This window comes from Ascaphus truei, chromosome 3 (genome assembly GCF_040206685.1).
Source record: "Ascaphus truei isolate aAscTru1 chromosome 3, aAscTru1.hap1, whole genome shotgun sequence".
Classification (NCBI taxonomy): domain Eukaryota; kingdom Metazoa; phylum Chordata; class Amphibia; order Anura; family Ascaphidae; genus Ascaphus; species Ascaphus truei.
The window spans coordinates 127217052-127235922 of record NC_134485.1 but is presented as its reverse complement, the minus strand read 5'-3'; the positions used below and the strand labels follow the sequence as shown (position 1 = coordinate 127235922).

The 18871-nt window shown below is 48.4% G+C and overlaps 1 protein-coding gene across 5 annotated transcripts in view; it reads left to right on the top strand.

Moving 5' to 3' along the window:
* The window catches only part of ACACA (acetyl-CoA carboxylase alpha), a 286049-nt gene extending 267928 nt beyond the window's left edge, over window positions 1–18121 (top strand). For 3 of the 5 annotated variants that reach the window (XM_075589504.1, XM_075589503.1, XM_075589501.1), the window contains 2 exons: window positions 14476–14612; window positions 17020–18121. In XM_075589504.1, coding sequence (XP_075445619.1) covers window positions 14476–14612; window positions 17020–17146 — 264 coding nt within the window. In that variant the 3' untranslated portion in view covers window positions 17147–18121. The remainder of the gene's footprint in view (window positions 1–14475; window positions 14613–17019) is intronic. The other 2 variants (XM_075589505.1, XM_075589502.1) reach the window with 1 other exon arrangement.
* The last annotated feature ends 750 nt before the right edge of the window (window positions 18122–18871 follow it).

Genomic DNA, 18871 nt, shown 5'->3' with positions numbered 1-18871 from the left:
TTGAGAAAGCAATGTACGTAAGAAGACGAACCACATCAGGTGTTCGTTCACACTGATAAAGCGGTCTATGACACAATTAAAAAATACAAATACAGTATTGAACAGAGACATTTTCCAAAGATCGCTGTTAATTTCATTTACCAATACCTCAGCCATCGTAGTCCTTTTTTAGCTTGGCTCTTTTACGAACATTTGCTAGATATGTTTGAGTGGAAGTAGTATTGGTGAAATAAAGTTGCCATTTCTCATTAAAGAAAAGTGGAAATACCAACTGGTATGTATATATCTTTATTTATATAGGGCCATCCCTATTAGCCTCAACATTTGCCCTTTTAAGCAGTAAGACACGTGACATAATAGGAATAAGCTCTTCATACATAAAAGTAGACATTAGGAATAGCAGTCCTTGCCCCGAAGAGCTTACAATCTTTCTTACTCTTAATGCTGCTTAAAGCCTGCACATGTAGATACCATCCCGGATCTCTTAATTCTCTTGAACACGCTACATAAAGCCTGCATTACCATATCATGAACACGTTCATATTTCTGAATTTAGAAGAGCGGATGATTTGTTTCAACTTTTTGCCAAAACATGAATGACACTACCCGCCATTTTAAGGGAGTTCCCAAAGGGTAGATGCTATGCTAAAAACAAATATTTCCCATGTCTCACGAGCTGATCTTGCCCTGCTTCTCTCTCTGGTATTTATGGGAAAGAAAGCTACAGTTTATAAACATATATATATATATATATATATCTTATACTATATTAGTGAAAGCACTGTATGTTTGCCTGCCTGGATGTCCGGTGTCCCTAGCGGCAATCTCATTGGTCCCTTGGGCCGCCCGCCCCCGCACACCTCTCATTGGCCTCACACACTCACACCACCCCCTTGGCCCGCCCCCCACACCTCTCATTGGCCTGAGGCGGAGTGACGGGCCAAAGGTCCACAAAAAAAAAAAAACCACACACTGTCACACACACACTGTCTCACACTGTCTCACACACTGTCACACACACACACACACACACACACACACACACACACACACACAGTCACACACACACACACACACACACACACAGTCACACAGTCACACAGTCACACAGTCACACAGTCACACAGTCACACACACACACACACACACACACACACACTGACACACACACACACACACACACACTGACACACACACACACACACACACTGACACACACACACACACACACACACACACACACATACATTAGCGGGGCTCACAGTGTTAGCAGCACATCTCCCGCTCTCTTCCCCACCGGTCCCGGAGGCTCCGCCTCTTCCTCCGCATCTCCCTGTTTCCCGCGCTTTCACCCCCCCCCCCTCCACGTGGGAGCTGCCGGACGGGTGAGGGAGCTGCCGGACGGGTGAGGGAGCTGCCGGACGGGTGAGTGAGCGGTCTTCACGTCCCCTCACCCCCCTTCACCCCCCCTCACTCACTTCCCCTCCACCCCCCCCCGGCGCCGCTACAGTCAGCGGGGGAGCGGAGTGATCACCTCCCCTCACTCACTTCCCCTCCACCCCCCCCCCGGCGCCGCTACACTCAGCGGGGGAGCGGAGTGATCACCTCCCCTCACTCACTTCCCCTCCACCCCCCCCCCGGCGCCGCTACACTCAGCGGGGGAGCGGAGTGATCACCTCCCCTCACTCACTTCCCCTCCACCCCCCCCGGCGCCGCTACAGTCAGCGGGGGAGCGGAGTGATCACCTCCCCTCACTCACTTCCCCTCCACCCCCCCCCCCCCCCGGCGCCGCTACACTCAGCGGGGGAGCGGAGTGATCACCTCACTCACTTCCCCTCACTCACTTCCAATCCACCCCCCCGGCGCCGCTACACTCAGCGGGGGAGCGGAGTGATCACCTCCCCTCACTCACTTCCCCTCCACCCCCCCCCCGCGCCGCTACAGTCAGCGGGGGAGCGGCCACAACATGCTGCCTCCCGCCTCAGATCCACGTGGGAGCTGCCGGACGGGTGAGTGAGCGGCCGGACGGGTGAGTGAGCGGCCTTCACCTCCCCTCACCCACCCCTCACTACACTTCCCCTCCCTTCCACCTCCCCTCCACCCCCCCTCCACCTCCCCTTACCCACCCCTCACTACACTTCCCCTCCCTTCCACATTCACCTCACCTCCACCCCCCCCTTAACCTCCCCTCCACCCCCCCCTTCACCTCCCCTCCACCCCACCCCTTCACCTCCACCCCACCTTCACCCCCCTTCACCCCCACCCCCACCTTCACCCCCCTTCACCTTCCCTTCACTCCCCCTTACAACCTCCCACCACCTTCCCCCCTTCCCACCACCTCCCCCCTCTTCCCACCACCTCCCCCCCCTTTCAACCCCCCCTTCCCACCTTCCCACCACCTCCCCCCCCCTTCCCACCCTCCCCCCCCTTCCCACCTCCCCCCCCTTCCCACCACCTCCCCCCCTTCCCACCAGCTCCCCCATCCTCCCCCCTTCCCACCACCTCCCCCCTCCTCCCCCCTTCCCACCACCTCCCCCCTCTTCCCCCCTTCCCACCACCTCCCCCCTCTTCCCCCCTTCCCACCACCTCCCCCCTCTTCCCCCCTTCCCACCACCTCCCCCCTCTTCCCCCCTTCCCACCACCTCCCCCCTCTTCCCCCCTTCCCACCACCTCCCCCCTCTTCCCACCACCTCCCCCCTTCCCCTCCTCCATCTCCCCCCTTCCCCTCCTCCACCTCCCCCCTTCCCCTCCTCCACCTCCCCCCTTCCCTTCCTCCACCTCCCCCCTTCCCCTCCTCCACCTCCCCCCTTCCCCTCCTCACCTCCCCCCTTACCCTCCTCACCCTCCTCACCTCCCCACTTCCCCTCCTCCACCTCCCCCCTTTCCCCATCCCCCCTCCCTTTCCCCATCCCACCCTCTCCCCTCTTCCCCCCCTCCACCCCCTTCACCCCTCTTTCCCCCCTCTTTCCCCCTTTCCCTCCTCCCCCCCTTTCCCCTCCCCCACCTTTACCCCCTTCACCCCTCCCCCTTCACCCTTACCTCCCCCCCTTCACCCTTTCCCCCACCTCCCCCCTTCACCCTTTCCCCCACCTCCCCCCTTCACCCTTTCCCCCACCTCCCCCCTCCCCCCTTCCCCTCCACCCCCACCTCCCTCTTCCCCCTTCCTCCCTTCACCCCCCCTTCACCTTCTGTCACCACCCCCCCCTTCGCCTCCTGTCACCCCCCTCCCTTCACCTCCTGTCACCCCCCCCTCCCTTCACCTCCCGGCAACCCCCTCCACCTCCCGTCACCCCCCCTTCACCTCTCCCCCTTCACCTCCCCTCACCCCTCCTTCACCTCCCCTCACCCCCCCTTCACCTCCCCTCCGCCCCCCCTTCACCTCCCCTCCACCCCCCTTCACCTCCCCTCACCACCCCCCCCTCACCTCCCCTCCGACCTCCCCTTCGCCCCCCTTCACCTCCCTTCACCACCCCCCACCACCCCTCCGACCTCACCTCCCCTCCTTCAACGCCTTTCGTCCGCCCTCCCGCCTCTGCCTTTCGCCCACCCGCACTTCTGCCTTTCACCCGCCCACCGCTCACATCCCCGCGCCACACAGCCGCCGCACGCACTAAACAGACCTGCCACACTCGACACACACCCGCCGCCTCTCACCCACCCCACATACTCGACACACACCTGCCGCATCCTGCCCCTACGCAACAATATCACTGACCAGCTGTCACCCGCACTCGCCACACACCCGCCGCCTCACACCCTAGCAGGACCCCGACCCACAGCCAGCACTCACTACCCACGCGCCACCCGTACTGAACACCCACCCGCCGCCTCACACACGCTCACACCCTAGCAGGACACACGCCTCACATTTTCACATCACTTATGTCACCAAAATATACATTGTACTGTGGTGTGTTTACAATAAACCATTTTTATACAACATCGTATTACATTTTCTTCCATCTTTCTTTTCAACATTATTATCCAATCTTTCCAACAAATAGTCACCTATTGTTCCACGATTTATAAATAATACGACCTACTGTATTACGCATTTACATCCCGGGCAACGCCGGGTCTCTCAGCTAGTATATATATATATATATATATATATATATATATATATATATATAGATATATATCGTCCAGTAGAACTATAATGATTGATATTGCTATGTATTGGGTGAGTTTGCCAAACTGTGCATCTGGATTTATGTTTTGTAGGGCTATGACCTACTCCTTTTGGGTCAAGCTCCCCATAAGTATGAAAGAATAATGCAAGGGTTCACTAAATGTATTGTTGATGTAAGACCTACCTTCTAGGGTTTGCCTTGTTGAGGCCGAAAGGCTTCTCATTTTTTAAACTTTTTGCTCTTAAACATTCATTGTGTGTGACCTTGTCTTTATCAATAATACAGAAGGTTTAATATGACTCCTTCCCCTCCCCCTTTCTGTTTCCCTCCAGTCTCCTCCCCTCTGTCTTTGTTTGTTGCCATTTTGAAAAAGAAACAAGTAAGGCATAGCCACATCCCAACAGCACTCCCCTACAACACATGCATCCTGGATTTCTCATGGCTAAGGCTACGCTTATAGTGACGGCGACGCGACAGTCCGTGGAAAACCAAATAGAGATGACTTCCAGCGATCGCGACCAATCCGTTGCGTCGCGCTTACTATACGCACATGCGACGGCGGCAATGCATTTGTTGTCGCCGGCACTATAAGCGCAGCTTAAATCATCTAAATGTTATCTTCATGTAAAGATGCATTTCCGCTATACTGTTTGTTAATCAAATTAACATTGCTCTTCCTTTTTGGTTTTTATTAACATGCTGTACTTCTCTGAGAAGTCACACACTATTCTATTTTGGAGAAATAGTGATCGAAAAATATATTTTTGTGACCCCTTAAAATGGTCATCATGAATTTTGACACCAGTGGTACTGTACATTAAAAGGCCCTGTCCATGTGTTCCAAACCGCAGTCAGTACATTCTGCAGCATCGTTGTTACATCTTAATTTGAATGCCTACAGTACTAGCAAATCCAGTGGATTCTTAAGTACTTAATAATGAAGCAGGTCTCATAGAAACAAGCAGTGTAGAGATTTACACTCATGTCATTTATAAAACACCTAAAGAGTAGGAATTACATCTGATTATACATGACAAATGGATCCTTTCCAGCAGTACATTGTCCCTCTCTCACTCACAATCCTTTTGTCCTCAATGTATTTTATCACCCACTTGTTAGTGATATCATCTCAGTGAGCTAACACCATATATTGTCTTGTTTAAATGTTTATGTAGTGTGTGAGGAAATAGATAGTTTAATGTAGAAATGCTGAGACTGCTGACAGCGGGAGTACATACTGTAAGATGTGTGTAGGCCGTCTGTTGGCTGGGCTATGTTTTGTGTTGATTATTTATTAATATTGCTAAACACTAATTAAGCAAACAATGCTGATTTGTAGTTTGATTGTTGCTGAAAAAATTGTGTTTTCCATCTGCAGAGAATTCTATTTGCATTTTCAATTTGAAAATTCTATTGACATTGTCACACATGCGTGTGTGCATTGCACTGTAAACGTGCAAGGAGTACACTGAATTATTTTTTAACATCCTTTCGCACTTAAAAAGAGCCGACCTAGAAAATTATACTTAATATTTGAATAGGTTTGCTGAAAATGTTCAGAATTTATGATAACAAAAGGCCAATGTAATTTTAGTTGGGTTATGTGAATGACATGATTGCCACAAAAACCCAATGTTTTAATGCGGAAGTGACTTCACCTTGTGGGCCTGCTGCGTGAAAATACTAGAGGATCATTGATGCAGTGCTCTCCAGATTAAATTTGTATACTACTAGTTTTTAATAATAATGCAAATACTTATTTTTAAGCTGTCATATTGCTAGAACAGTATTTGCTGCTGGGATTTAAACCTTTGGTCACATAAATTGTGATGCAAGGACATTACGTTCAATATTTTTTTTTATAGAATCACATTGGGGAAAACTATCGAATTTTAGGAAACCTATACATTTCTACAATACTATGAAATAGAATAAAATGGTTTTTTTCGAAAATGAATTAAGGGAGCACATTGCGTAATAAAAAAAACAATGTATCTCCTAAAATAATTAGCCGCATATGTTGGTGTCTCATTAAAAATAATTTGCATGTACTTATATTTGTCTTTTTATGCCATGAAAAAGTTGACGGACAATTTTGACGCATTTTTAAAAAACATATAATTTGCATATGTGCACCACCTACACCAGGGGTGGGCAACCTATTTTTCAATGTAGCCACAGGTGTGGCGAATGAGAAGTGAAAATAGCCACACCATGTAAAAATTGAGATATTATGTTGCGCATTCGAAAATGTAAAACACACATTGTTTGAACAATTTTCTTCAAAACATGAACACTTTGACTACTCAGTTACAACTGCGTCAGATGCAAACAATGAAAATTGTTCCAATTGAAAATGTAAGACCATCATCATCTCATTCCCCCCCTCATCTCCTTACCACCCTCATCATCATCTCATTCCATCCCATCATCTCCTCACCACCATCATCATCATGATCTCATTTCCTCACTATCCTCATGATCTCCTTTCTCCCCCATCATCATCATCATCATCATATCTCATTCACCCCCCCTCATCATCGTCATTTCCCATCATCACCCCCCATCCCATCATCACCCCCCCATGCTATCATCACCCCCCATCATAATCATCTCCCCCCCCCCCCCAATATCATGATAATCTCTTGAGCCAGCATTGTGTTGCGTCTTGTCTTGCCAGACAGCACCGGAACAGGAGTCTGTGGAGCGGTCGCCGCCGGGTTGTGTGCTCAGTCCCCGCTGTTCTCTCATTGGTTCTCTCTGTCCTCCACTCACCTCCCCGCCACCGTTCATGGCCTTTCCCCGCAGCAGTAGCGCTGCCATAGGGCCCCACTTCTGCCGCCGCACTCGCACGTGCCTCCGCACTCTCCCGTGCCGCCGCACTCGCCCATGCTGCCGCACTCGTGCATGCCGCCGCACTCGCCCGTGCCTCCGCACTCGCACGTGCCGCCGCACTCGCCCATGCTGCCGCACTCGCGCATGCCGCCGCACTCGCCCGTGCCTCCGCATCCGCCCGTGCCGCCGCACTCGCCCGTGCCTCCGCACTCGCACGTGCCTCCGCACTCGCACGTGCCGCCGCACTCGCCCGTGCCTCCGCACTCGCCCGTGCCGCCGCACTCGCACGTGCCGCCGCACTCGCCCGTGCCTCCGCACTCGCACGTGCCGCCGCACTCGCACGTGCCGCCGCACTCGCCCGTGCCTCCGCACTCGCCCGTGCCTCCGCACTCGCCCGTGCCTCCGCACTCGCCCGTGCCTCCGCACTCGCCCGTGCCACCGCACTCGCCCGTGCCTCCGCACTCGCCCGTGCCGCCGCACTCGCACGTGCCGCCGCACTCGCCCGTGCCTCCGCACTCGCACGTGCCTCCGCACTCGCCCGTGCCTCCGCACTCGCCCGTGCCTCCGCACTCGCCCGTGCCGCCGCACTCGCCCGTGCCGCCGCACTCGCCCGTGCCTCCGCACTCGCACGTGCCGCCGCACTCGCACGTGCCGCCGCACTCGCCCGTGCCTCCGCACTCGCCCGTGCCTCCGCACTCGCCCGTGCCTCCGCACTCGCACGTGCCGCCGCACTCGCGCATGCCGCCGCACTCGCCCGTGCCTCCGCACTCGCACGTGCCGCCGCACTCGCACGTGCCGCCGCACTCGCCCGTGCCTCCGCACTCGCCCGTGCCTCCGCACTCGCACGTGCCGCCGCACTCGCACGTGCCGCCGCACTCGCCCGTGCCGCCGCCGCACTCGCCCGTGCCTCCGCACTCGCCCGTGCCTCCGCACTCGCATGTGCCGCCGCCGCACTCGCCCGTGCCGCCGCACTCGCCCCTGCCGCCGCACTCGCGCATGCCGCCGCACTCGCACGTGCCGCCGCCGCACTCGCCCGTGCCGCCGCACTCGCCCATGCCGCCGCCTTCGCCCTTGCCACCGCACTCGCCCATGCCGCCGCCGCACTCGCCCGTGCCGCCGCACTCGCACGTGCCGCCGCCGCACTCGCCCGTGCCGCCGCACTCGCCCGTGCCACCGCACTCGCCCATGCCGCCGCCGCACTCGCCCGTGCCGCCGCCGCACTCGCCCGTGCCGCCGCACTCGCCCGTGCCGCCGCACTCGCCCGTGCCGCCGCACTCGCCCGTGCCGCCGCACTCGCCCGTGCCGCCGCACTCGCCCGTGCTGCCGCACTCGCCCGTGCCGCCGCACTCGCTTCCCATTTTTCATTACTGGCAAAGTACAATTCGCCACACTTTGGTTGAGTGGCGAATAGCGACAGTGTTGCCCACCTTGGACCTACACCATCCAAACTCTGCCTTTAACTCCACCCCCTAGTGTCATTTATTTCATACTGTCGAACATGTTCTGAACAAATTGAAGACCGAGATGGGAACTTGATTTGACCCTCTACAAAAATCACATAGAAAATATTTGAATGCAATTTAACAAACAAGATATATAGCTACCTTTCATTTATTTTCAAGATTGTGTCACTGTATATTTAACTTTACTCATACATAGGGGAAACTGTGCTAAGGATCCAAAAGACAAAGGCTTTCACTGCTCCCTATCTGTGTTGTAGAAAATCACTATTATCTATTCTCCTGCAAACTGGTGTCTCTATTTTATTGCTATCACATATCAGCAGAGCAAGATAATGTATGCAAAACTCCCCAGACTACACTTTTCTGCATTGCAATAGCTTTATGAAGTAGTTAATCATAACAGCTCACTGAGGAATTGGACTATATGAATGGCTAAGCATCGAATGCAAATCTTGGCACAAATATTTTGCTAGGCGAGATGGGTTTGCTAGTTGGTACAAACTGTGGTTTCTTCTGGCATTAATAAAAATGAATACCCATTGGAAAAGATCGCTGAGCTTGCTTAAAATGTCCCTGCTGCTTCATCAGTAGCAATGCCTGGTAAGATTCAGATATTTGGTGATGCAGAGCAGTGAAGTATTGATCCCACTGTGAAGCATGGGGTAGCATTTTAAATGCAGATGTAGCCAGAATAACTTTCCCCCGCTGCCAAGGAAATCTGCGGAAATGCAACCGCGGCGCTCCCCGTCAGCCAGGACTAACACAGCGGGACGTCCGATACGGAAGGATGGACCACCTGCAGGTCGCAGGGCCTTTTACCTTCTCCACAGCGACTAAGGGGACAGTACATCTGGCTACATCTGTAAATTACAATAATAATAAAATTGATAACTGTCTAAAGCAGAGGTTCACCACCAGTTTTGACCGTGTGTGTGCTTGGATTAGAGTTAGTCATCTGCGTGTGTGTGTGTGCGTGTGCGCGTGTGCGCGCGCGCGCGTGTGTATTAGAGTTGTTAGTAAAATAGCATTGGCAGCAAAATATTAGCACTGCATCAACGTGTGTGTGTGCGATGTGATTTAGAGTTGGTCTTTAGCATCTGGTCTAAAATGAGGCTAACAAGGTTTTAGATGAATTGCGATTGCCGATGTGCGGATTGTACTGTACTTCTGTCGAAATGACAGGACGGCGCTTAACATTTGCGTTTATTTGCATGGTCAGACGAGTTTAAAAACTGAGCTCTTTTAGTTGTGACCTTTGTCTGCAACTACAAGACAGCTCTATAAATTCTTTCCCTTCTCCTGTCTCTTGGTCTATGTCCGGCAAAGTTTCTGTGCCAGATAGCGCTTGTGTCTCAACAGAGCAGCTATGGTGAAATACATATAGTGTTGTCTCATTTGCGCCTGTTCGACGTCAGCCCACAATTAAGAAGCCGTCTTCAATTCCGAACAGCGATTAAAATTGCTCTATATTGGACGCAAATACAAGGTACAGGTGCCATTTAACTAATTTATGTAAATAAATTCTACATGGGCGTATACCTGTTCGCCATTGTAGAACATATTTAAATAAATTAGGAATAGACCTGGGCTGGGTTTTTGATTGTCTTATTATGCTTTATTTGTAATATGTTAGATTATCTATTTATCTGTCCTATTTATACATTCATTCATCTTTGTTTGTAAATGTAAATATGTATTTGTTGTCATATTGTGCCCACCTATTCTAAAATGCTCTAAACTCAATATTGTTTATATTTTAATTTTTTTAACCAATAACAGAGAAGGATGGTGCCTTTAAATCCAAAGCTCTGTGTTTAATTACCCAAACCAAATTACATAAATATGAATGAGCACTAATGGCAGTAACTTGGCTTTTGTGGTCGAAAAAACAGACTGATTTCTAAATGATTTGTAAAGAAAATGAGGAGTGAGAGGAGACTATTGGGTATTAAACACTCTTAAATTATAATGTACCCATCTACCCGGCAAGTTGAAAGCCAAAGCATACAGTAGCTACCCAGAATGCCTTGTCAGAATTGAGATGGCTTATGCTACTATAACTAGAAGTATATAGTATAACTATTTGTGTGTGTGTGTGTGTGTGTGTGTGTGTGTGTGTGTGTGTGTGTGTGTGTGTGTGTGTGTGTGTGTGTGTGTGTGTGTGTGTGTGTGTGTGTGTTTTTGTGTGTGTACAGGTCTTCTTTTTGGCTACTAATCTGCCCTGCCTAATATGTAATCCCTGGTATCTGTGCAGGCAGTGTTAGGCCCAATCCGTTTTTTCCCCTGCAGTAAGTAGCTCCCTTGAGTCACAGGTGGGACGGGACTAAGGCCTGTGTTCTGCCCAATCCTGGACTCAGACCTTGGACCCTCCTCCTGGGTACTTAAAGGGCTGCACAGCCAAATGTAGTCAGTGGTTTTCTCCCCTGGGAGAGACTGTCCCAGGAAGCATGTTTGAACGGCTCTGACCACCTTCCATCCTCTCCTTTGTGGGAGTGGTGACTATTCCCCTCAACCAACCAGGGGGCGAGGGAAGAGATCAGGATAGACTCTGGAGGCCTCAAGCCCCAGGGTTGAGTCCAGGGACCATCTGGAGGAAGGGACAGCCCAAATCAGTTGTATGCTGTGTCCTGTGAGTTGAAGAGTAAAGTTCCTGTTTTATAAAATATACTCCTGCTTGAGACTGCAATCTATCAGGGGGAGTATCAGAGGGGTCTCCTGCAGGGATTGTCTCCAGCACTCCTGGAGCCTGCGAGAGATAAAGACGCCCCACCATTAAGAAATAAAATCCATCACCTCAAACGCCTGTCCTGTCTTCCCCACACCAGTGGAAAGCTCAGCATCCTGTGAACCAGCAGGTATCAGCAGCACAACACACCCTGTAATAGAGTAATCTCCCAGAGGGTGGGGGAAACATGTTACATTTGGAGGCGCTGCTGAGATTCTCAACAGGACGGGCTTTTACTGCGAAGCAAGCCCAGTTTGAATGGGACTGCCAGGGACCCCCGCTGTTAATCCGATGGGCCATTAGTCTGTCTGCAGAAATGTCACTGAAATGTTGCAGCATGAACTCGTTGACAAAGCGCTGTTGCGCGAAACGCGTCAGAGCTGTGCATATATTTTTCCTCTGTCGCTGGATCAATAAAGGACATTTTAATCATACCAGGTTCGTAGCCCCCTCTCACTTGTTCTCTTAGTGCTCCACTTGTTCCTCGTCTGGATCATGCTGTTCATTTGTACCCAGCATGTACCTGGGTCTTGTTGGTGATTGCCCCAGATTTGTTTTAGAATACTCGTCTGCACTGCAGTAATAACAATCATCTGTTCCTTAGCAGGTAAATACAACCATGTGAGAGACTGATAAAGTCATACAGAAAACGATTACTTCAAGTTATTGCTGCTAAAGGTGGTTCTACAAGCTAATGAATCATAAGGTGTACTTAGTTTTTCACACACGGCTTCTCCATTTTGGCTTTATTGTTGTTAAATAAATCATGACACGGTGTAATGTGTTGTTGCTCATCTGAGGTTTTATTTACCTCATTTTAAGACCTGCTGCGGAACAGATGATTATGTCCTGATATGTAAAACCATAGAATTCAAAGAGGGTGTACTTTCTTTTTCACACAATTGTACACACACACACATATATATATATATATATATATATTAGCTGAGAGACCCAGCGTTGCCTGGGAGTCACACTGTCCCCCCCCCCCCACACACACTGTCCCCCCTCCCCCACACACTGCCCCCCCCCTCACACACACACACACTGTCCCCCCCCTCCCCCACACACACACTGCCCCCCCTCCCCCACACACACACTGCCCCCCCTCCCCCACACACACACTGTCCCCCCTCACCCACACACACTGTCCCCCCCACACACACACTGTCCCCCCCTCCCCCACACACACTGTCCCTCCCCCCCCCCCACACACACACACGGTGTCCCACACACACTGTCCCCCCCTCTCCTCCCCCACACACTGTCCCCCCCTCTCCCCCCACACACTGTCCCCCCCCACACACACACACACTGTACCCCCTCCCCCACACTGTCCCCCCTCCCCCACACACACACTGTCCCCCCCCTCCCCCACACACACTGTCCCCCCCTCCCCCACACACACACTGTCCCCCCCTACCCCACACACACATCCACACACCCACTGTCCCTCCCCCCCACACACACTGTCCCCCCCCTCCCCCACACACACACTGTTCTCCCCTCCCCCACACACACACTGTCCCTCCCCCCCACTCGCACACGGTGTCCCACACACACTGTCCCCCCCCTCTCCCCACGCACACACAAAGCCCCCTCACCTCTGCCAGGACTCACAGCACCGCTCCTCCGATTGTCGCGCGCCTGGCCCTTCTCTGCTCTCCCTCCTCCCGTCCGGGGAGCGCTGCGCATGCGCCCCCTCTCTGCAGAGCCACCGGGAAACGCAGGGAAGGTGCAGGGCCTGTCCGTGTGACGGGAGTGACAGCCACCAGGAGGGGGAAGGTGCGGGGCCTGTAGTGACGGCCACCGGGAGGGGGGAAGGTGAGCTGCGGTCCAGGTGACGGGGGAGAGTGACGGCCACCGGGAGGGGGGAAGGTCAGCTGCAAGGGGGCCTGAAGCAGTGGTGCGAGTGTGTGAGGCCAATGAGAGGTGTGCGGGGGCGGGCCAAGGGGGCCTGAAGCAGTGGTGTGAGTCTGTGAGGCCAATGAGAGGTGTGCGGGGGGCGGGCGGTGAGTGTGTGAGGCCAATGAGAGGTGTGCGGGGGCGGGCGGGCCAAGGGACCAATGAGATTGCCGCTAGGGACAGGGAACACAGTACAGACAGAGAAACATACAATGCTTTCAGAAATATATAGTAAGATATATATATATATATATATATATATATATATATATCCCCCCCCCCCCCACAGCATACAGTAGAAATACTGCAAAGCAAGTATAAACCAACCTCACACTGATACCCATTAAGGTTGAAATATGTCTGTGAGTAGTTTGACTTGCTTTGCTAGTCCCATCCTGTGCTTAACAGCTGTGTAAACAGCAATACATTTGCTTATATGGGCTTCATGTGAATGGATATTCCAGGCAAAAGGTGACACGTGTGCTCATTTGCATGTCATTTCCCAGAATCCCTTGCGGTGGAAGCACGGTATGCTAGGTGATAATGGTGAAAGGCAAGGGTGCAGACCTGTCTAAGGCCTCGGGCATGGTCAGCGCTTAGGTGCTGAGGCGCGCTGCTGCTCGGCACTGAGCCCCTGCAGCCGCAATGAGAGCGGCTTTAACAGGGGCTCGCGCACGCTTCCGCACGCCTGCGGAAGCGTGTCTTAAGAAATCTTTAGTTTTTGAGCTCGCCGGAGCGCAGGGCCGGTCACGTGAGCGGTTCGCCCAATGAGGGGCTCTGTGACGTCACTGGCCCGCCCCCCGACACGCCCACGGACGGCGCGCACTCTAAGGCTTTCCCTCAGCGCGCCTCCGCACGGCTTTAGTCTCTAGGGACTAAGCCTAAGACATGTGAATGTGTTCACAAGTGATATTCTTTAGTGTGTGTTTGTGTTTGTGTGTGTATTCTGTTTGGAGAGACCCAACAGACACCATTTTATATGCTTAAAATCTACATCTAAAGCATAGGTCCCTAGCCACTAATACCAAGATCACCATGAAAACCACCAGAGAGGATCTTGGTCATCAAAGCTCCTACAAACTTACATTTGAATATATATTTTCTCAAACGCATTGAAACAGAGATTTAGACGATAATTGTTTTTTATTGCGCCGTTTATATTTAAGAAAACAATTGTAGAGGAACAAGAAACTTTCCAGCAAATACATATATTTCTACAACTCATTATTTAGGATTTAAACGTTGGAAAAACTGTAAGCAATAAAGGGGGTACAGAAAACCGGGGGGGGGGGGGGGGAAGGTTAAAGGGGATAGAGGGGAAGCCATATGTTGAGCAGATATCTTGTTACAGTCTGATCTTTAGTTGCAAGTAAAGCTTTGAACGGAGCAGTAAGTCACATTCTTGTGTTTGCAGGCGTACTTGTGGGACAATAATAAGGATGTTGTTGAGTGGCTGGAGAAACAGATGACCGAGGAGGAGGGTGCCCGCTCTGTGGTGGAGGAAAACATCAAGTACATCTCCAGGGACTACATCCTCAAACAAATCCGCAGGTAACGACGACTCTGTTGATGTATTGGTTCCTGGAGTGAATCCAGTCCCTGAAAGTCCTGCATTGTAAAGTTTAGTTCTGTATCTAAGGCACAAGGGGAACTTTCTCACACGGTTACATCTATTTGTGTATCATGCATTTTATTTTTGAATAGCATTGTGATTCGTAATATGAAACTCAGCAGCATTCAATGAAAATGAAATGGTGTCTACCATTTTTATAATTTAGGAATTTAAAGGAGCAGTTCGTGCAATATCCTACATGTGCGATGAATAAAAAAAAAGTAGTATTATTTAATACTACATAATAGGTTTTTTTTTTTAAACTCTTAATGCCATTTGTAATGAGTTTTAATATACTGAACATCCTTTGATTTCTATAGCGGGATTTAACCCACTTCCCCAGCAGTGCAAGATTTTTGCAACACTTTCGTGTTTGTGATACTTTGTTGCCAATAATCCCAGCAGTTTGAGCTGCAAACTGTAACAATAGATACTGTTCCCTGAATAATTTAATACATTGTAGCTGCCGAGTTACAGAGCACTGACTGAAGGATTGATTGAAACTCAAAGGCAGCCATTTAGTGAACCCTGGAAAATATGATCTTTGCTGATCAATTACAGGACAACTAATTGATTGGCAGCTTAGATATTTAGTTTTCAATAAGGTAATCAAAGGTTGCATATATTAAAACAAAAAATACAATATATATATATATATATATATATATATATATATATATAAATAAAACTCGGGCACAAAACCCCTTTTTGTTTACTAATTGGGAGTTCACTTTTATGTTCCCTGCTGTACCAGAGGGGAACTGGCACTGAATTGTTGATGTGCACAATAATAACAGACTATTTAAACAGGCTGAAAAGCACTTAAAAATTTGTATCCACACAGTCACCTCCAAGGTGAAATCCCACCAAAGGAAAAGGGAAAGAAAGAACAATGACGGTATTGTTCTTATCCATTTACTTTTTAGACCAGCTGAGCTGAGGCAGCCATGGCAGTGATGCCCATAAAGTTCAACCTCAGCTGATGACGGTTACTTGAATTGCTCCGGGCTCTAAAGCACCAGGCTTCGGCTTCCTCTGTGCATGAACAATAACTTCTAGTACCATGACTCAACATGACAATAGTTTGTCCTTCACAAATTGCAGTTGCTGTGAGCACTTCATCCACCCTGGCTGAAGGATATTACAAGGGGCAGCTAAAATATGTTGCTGCTGTCTATAGATCCTCTTTCAACATCCTGAAGCTACAGAAAGATACCACACAGTTAATAGATTGCAATTGAAGCTGTCATCACACACTGTTTTGGCTGCAGGGGAAAGAAATAAAAAGCAATCAATGACAGTGTGCTTATATCATTTGCCCAAAAATACAAAACGCTTTCCCTTTACTCTACTGCAATTTTACAATGAACATATGTTCTGTATATAAAATTATGTATAGAGATTCTCACCTTTCTTTACCATGTTGTAGTACTCCAGTTATATTTGCTATTATACTTAGTATTTTAGAAGGGGGAACATTTTTTTTTTATCTCTTTTCACATTTGCTTGTATTCAATTTAAAGTCCAAATAAGATTATTTTTATTTGCGTGAAAATTCAGTCACCCTGCTCAATAAGGGGCGGTGGGGGAGAAACTATAAGAAGATATATATATATATATATATATATATATATATATATATATATATTTACTTATGCACATGCTATTCTATAGTCTGAAAGGCTGTGACAAAGATTACAGCAGAATTCTTTTTTCTTACCCGGGTAAAGCTGCTGAAATGGCTCTCTCTGTCATGTGGTCTGTGAGTGGAAAAATCAGTAAGAAAAATGCATACATTGCTCTTAATCTATACTTGTTTTAGTCTCATAAAAGTCATTTTAGACATGAAGTCATGGGCATGCATGTTTTCATAGCAAGTATAAGGTTAATAGTCTGAATACAAGGATAATTTCCCACTCCTTGCATGAGGTGCAATGCTTTACTCACATATAAGGTGTGCAAGATGTTAAATTCCCCCCCCCCCCCCCCGTCCTCATGGGAGGCATAACCTCCGTTCTCAAGGCACTTAACTCCTTACTAGCCACGCTCCCAATAATGACCAAGACATGGCCTATTAGTCAGGCATCCCTAGTAGAGCTTTAGGACATGATCTAATAAAATAATACATATGTAACAAAAATATAAATACAAATAAAATTACATTCAAAAGATAAATACCTTCCTAGACACTCAATTTTATTCTGTATAGCTGATTTAAATATGGTTCTTAATATATGTACAGTATGCCTTTGAGTAACACCCTTTGCTGCTGGAAGGATACTATAATAAATGCATGACTAGGCTGTTTCTTGAACGTTCTTTTATTATTCCATGTTATTATTACAGCTTGGTGCAAGCTAACCCTGAAGTCGCCATGGATTCTATCGTCCACATGACTCAACACATTTCACCCACTCAGCGAGCTGAAATTGTGCGGATACTGTCAACCATGGATTCCCCGGCATCACCATAGTGCTCCTGTTGTACAGAGTGGAGGCTCAGAGCCATGTCTCTGTGTGCACAGCAGTGACTACTGTACCACAAACCAAACCGAACCGTTGCAAAGCAAGTCAGACCAAGTGACGAAAGAGCTTAGCGCTCAGCATCAACTAACACGCAGGGAACAATGTGTATAATAATGTTGGCAAGGCCTAATTTATAAAACTGTGCTGTAGTAGTTTATGTAGCAAACTGTACACAAAGTTTGATCAAAACAACTGTGGTCACCCAAACATTCTCTGTAGAAGTCTTGTGTGCCCTGATGTTTTAATTAAGAAGGGTTGAAATATTTCAAAAGGTTCAACAAATGTTCTTGTCTTTTTATGTTCTTTTTAATAGAATCCCATACATTTTTTTAAACTAATGGTTCTGCAGTATTATATGTGAATCGCTATTTCACTTTCTAGTGATAGGTGACACTATTAGACACCCTTTGAGTGCGAAACCCCCAAAGGGCTCATTTTAATGTTTACAAGTTTAGTGTTGAGGGTGCGATGTTGAATGCATTTTCTGTAACTCATTCCTCTGCTTCCACTTAACCTGTTACCAATGTCCCGTTTTGGTGAAATACCTCTGACTAAGACCCATACACAGGAGCACAGGAAATAAGATCCAGCTTCCTTATCCCTAGGTGAGAAGTTCCCAAGATTTCATTTTATGCTCATGTACAGCTCTTTCCTTCTCACCACTCAATAGAATAGGTATAGAAACTATATATATATATATATGCAAATACAACTGTATGCTCATCTGCATGTCTTAGGCAGGTCTGCAACCCCACCTTTCCCCATTATCACCCAGCATACAGCACTTCCACTGCAGCAAGGGATTCTGGGAAATAACATGCAAATGAGCACACAGTGTCTCTTTTTGCCTCAAAAACCATTTTTAACATGGTTCCCTATAGGCTTAAGCTTGCTGCATGGTCACAGCTTTGAGCACAGCCAGGGTATATATATATGTGTGTGTGTATATATATATATATATATATATATATATATATATATATATATATATATATATATATATATGTGTGTGTATGTGTATATATGTATGTGTATATGTATGTATGTATGTATGTATGTATGTATATATATATATATATATATATATATATATATATATATATATATATATATATATATATATATATATATATGTATGTGTATATATATATACATATATATACACACACACACACACACACACACACACTTGCCTAGGTTTTCTTTGTCTTTTACGAGGTATTGCAGTCTATTACAATCTTCATTGCCAGAGGAGCAAGCACAAAATTGCATCGCAATGGCAGTGAAGTGGTTAATGGTTATAGACAATACCAGTGACCAGAAGACATATGGTGGAAGGGATCCTCTCTATCTCTTGGTCATTTCCCGCTCTTTGAGGCTCTGATGTTATTGTTTTTTGGTAAGGATGAGATAGACATATAATTTTTCCACATCGTGCAATGTAACAGTACATTTCATAAGCTATATCTGATCTAGCCAAGCAGCTATTCTGAAGAATTTATATGAAAAATATCATGGGGGAAGAAAATAATATTTTTAACCATAGGATCTGATTTTTGTTATTGCACAAAGAACAATTAGCGTTTAATGCTCAACGACCTTCCTGAAATAAGATTCACAAATCTGAAATGACACAAATACATACATGGATTCTGACATCGCTGAGAAATGTG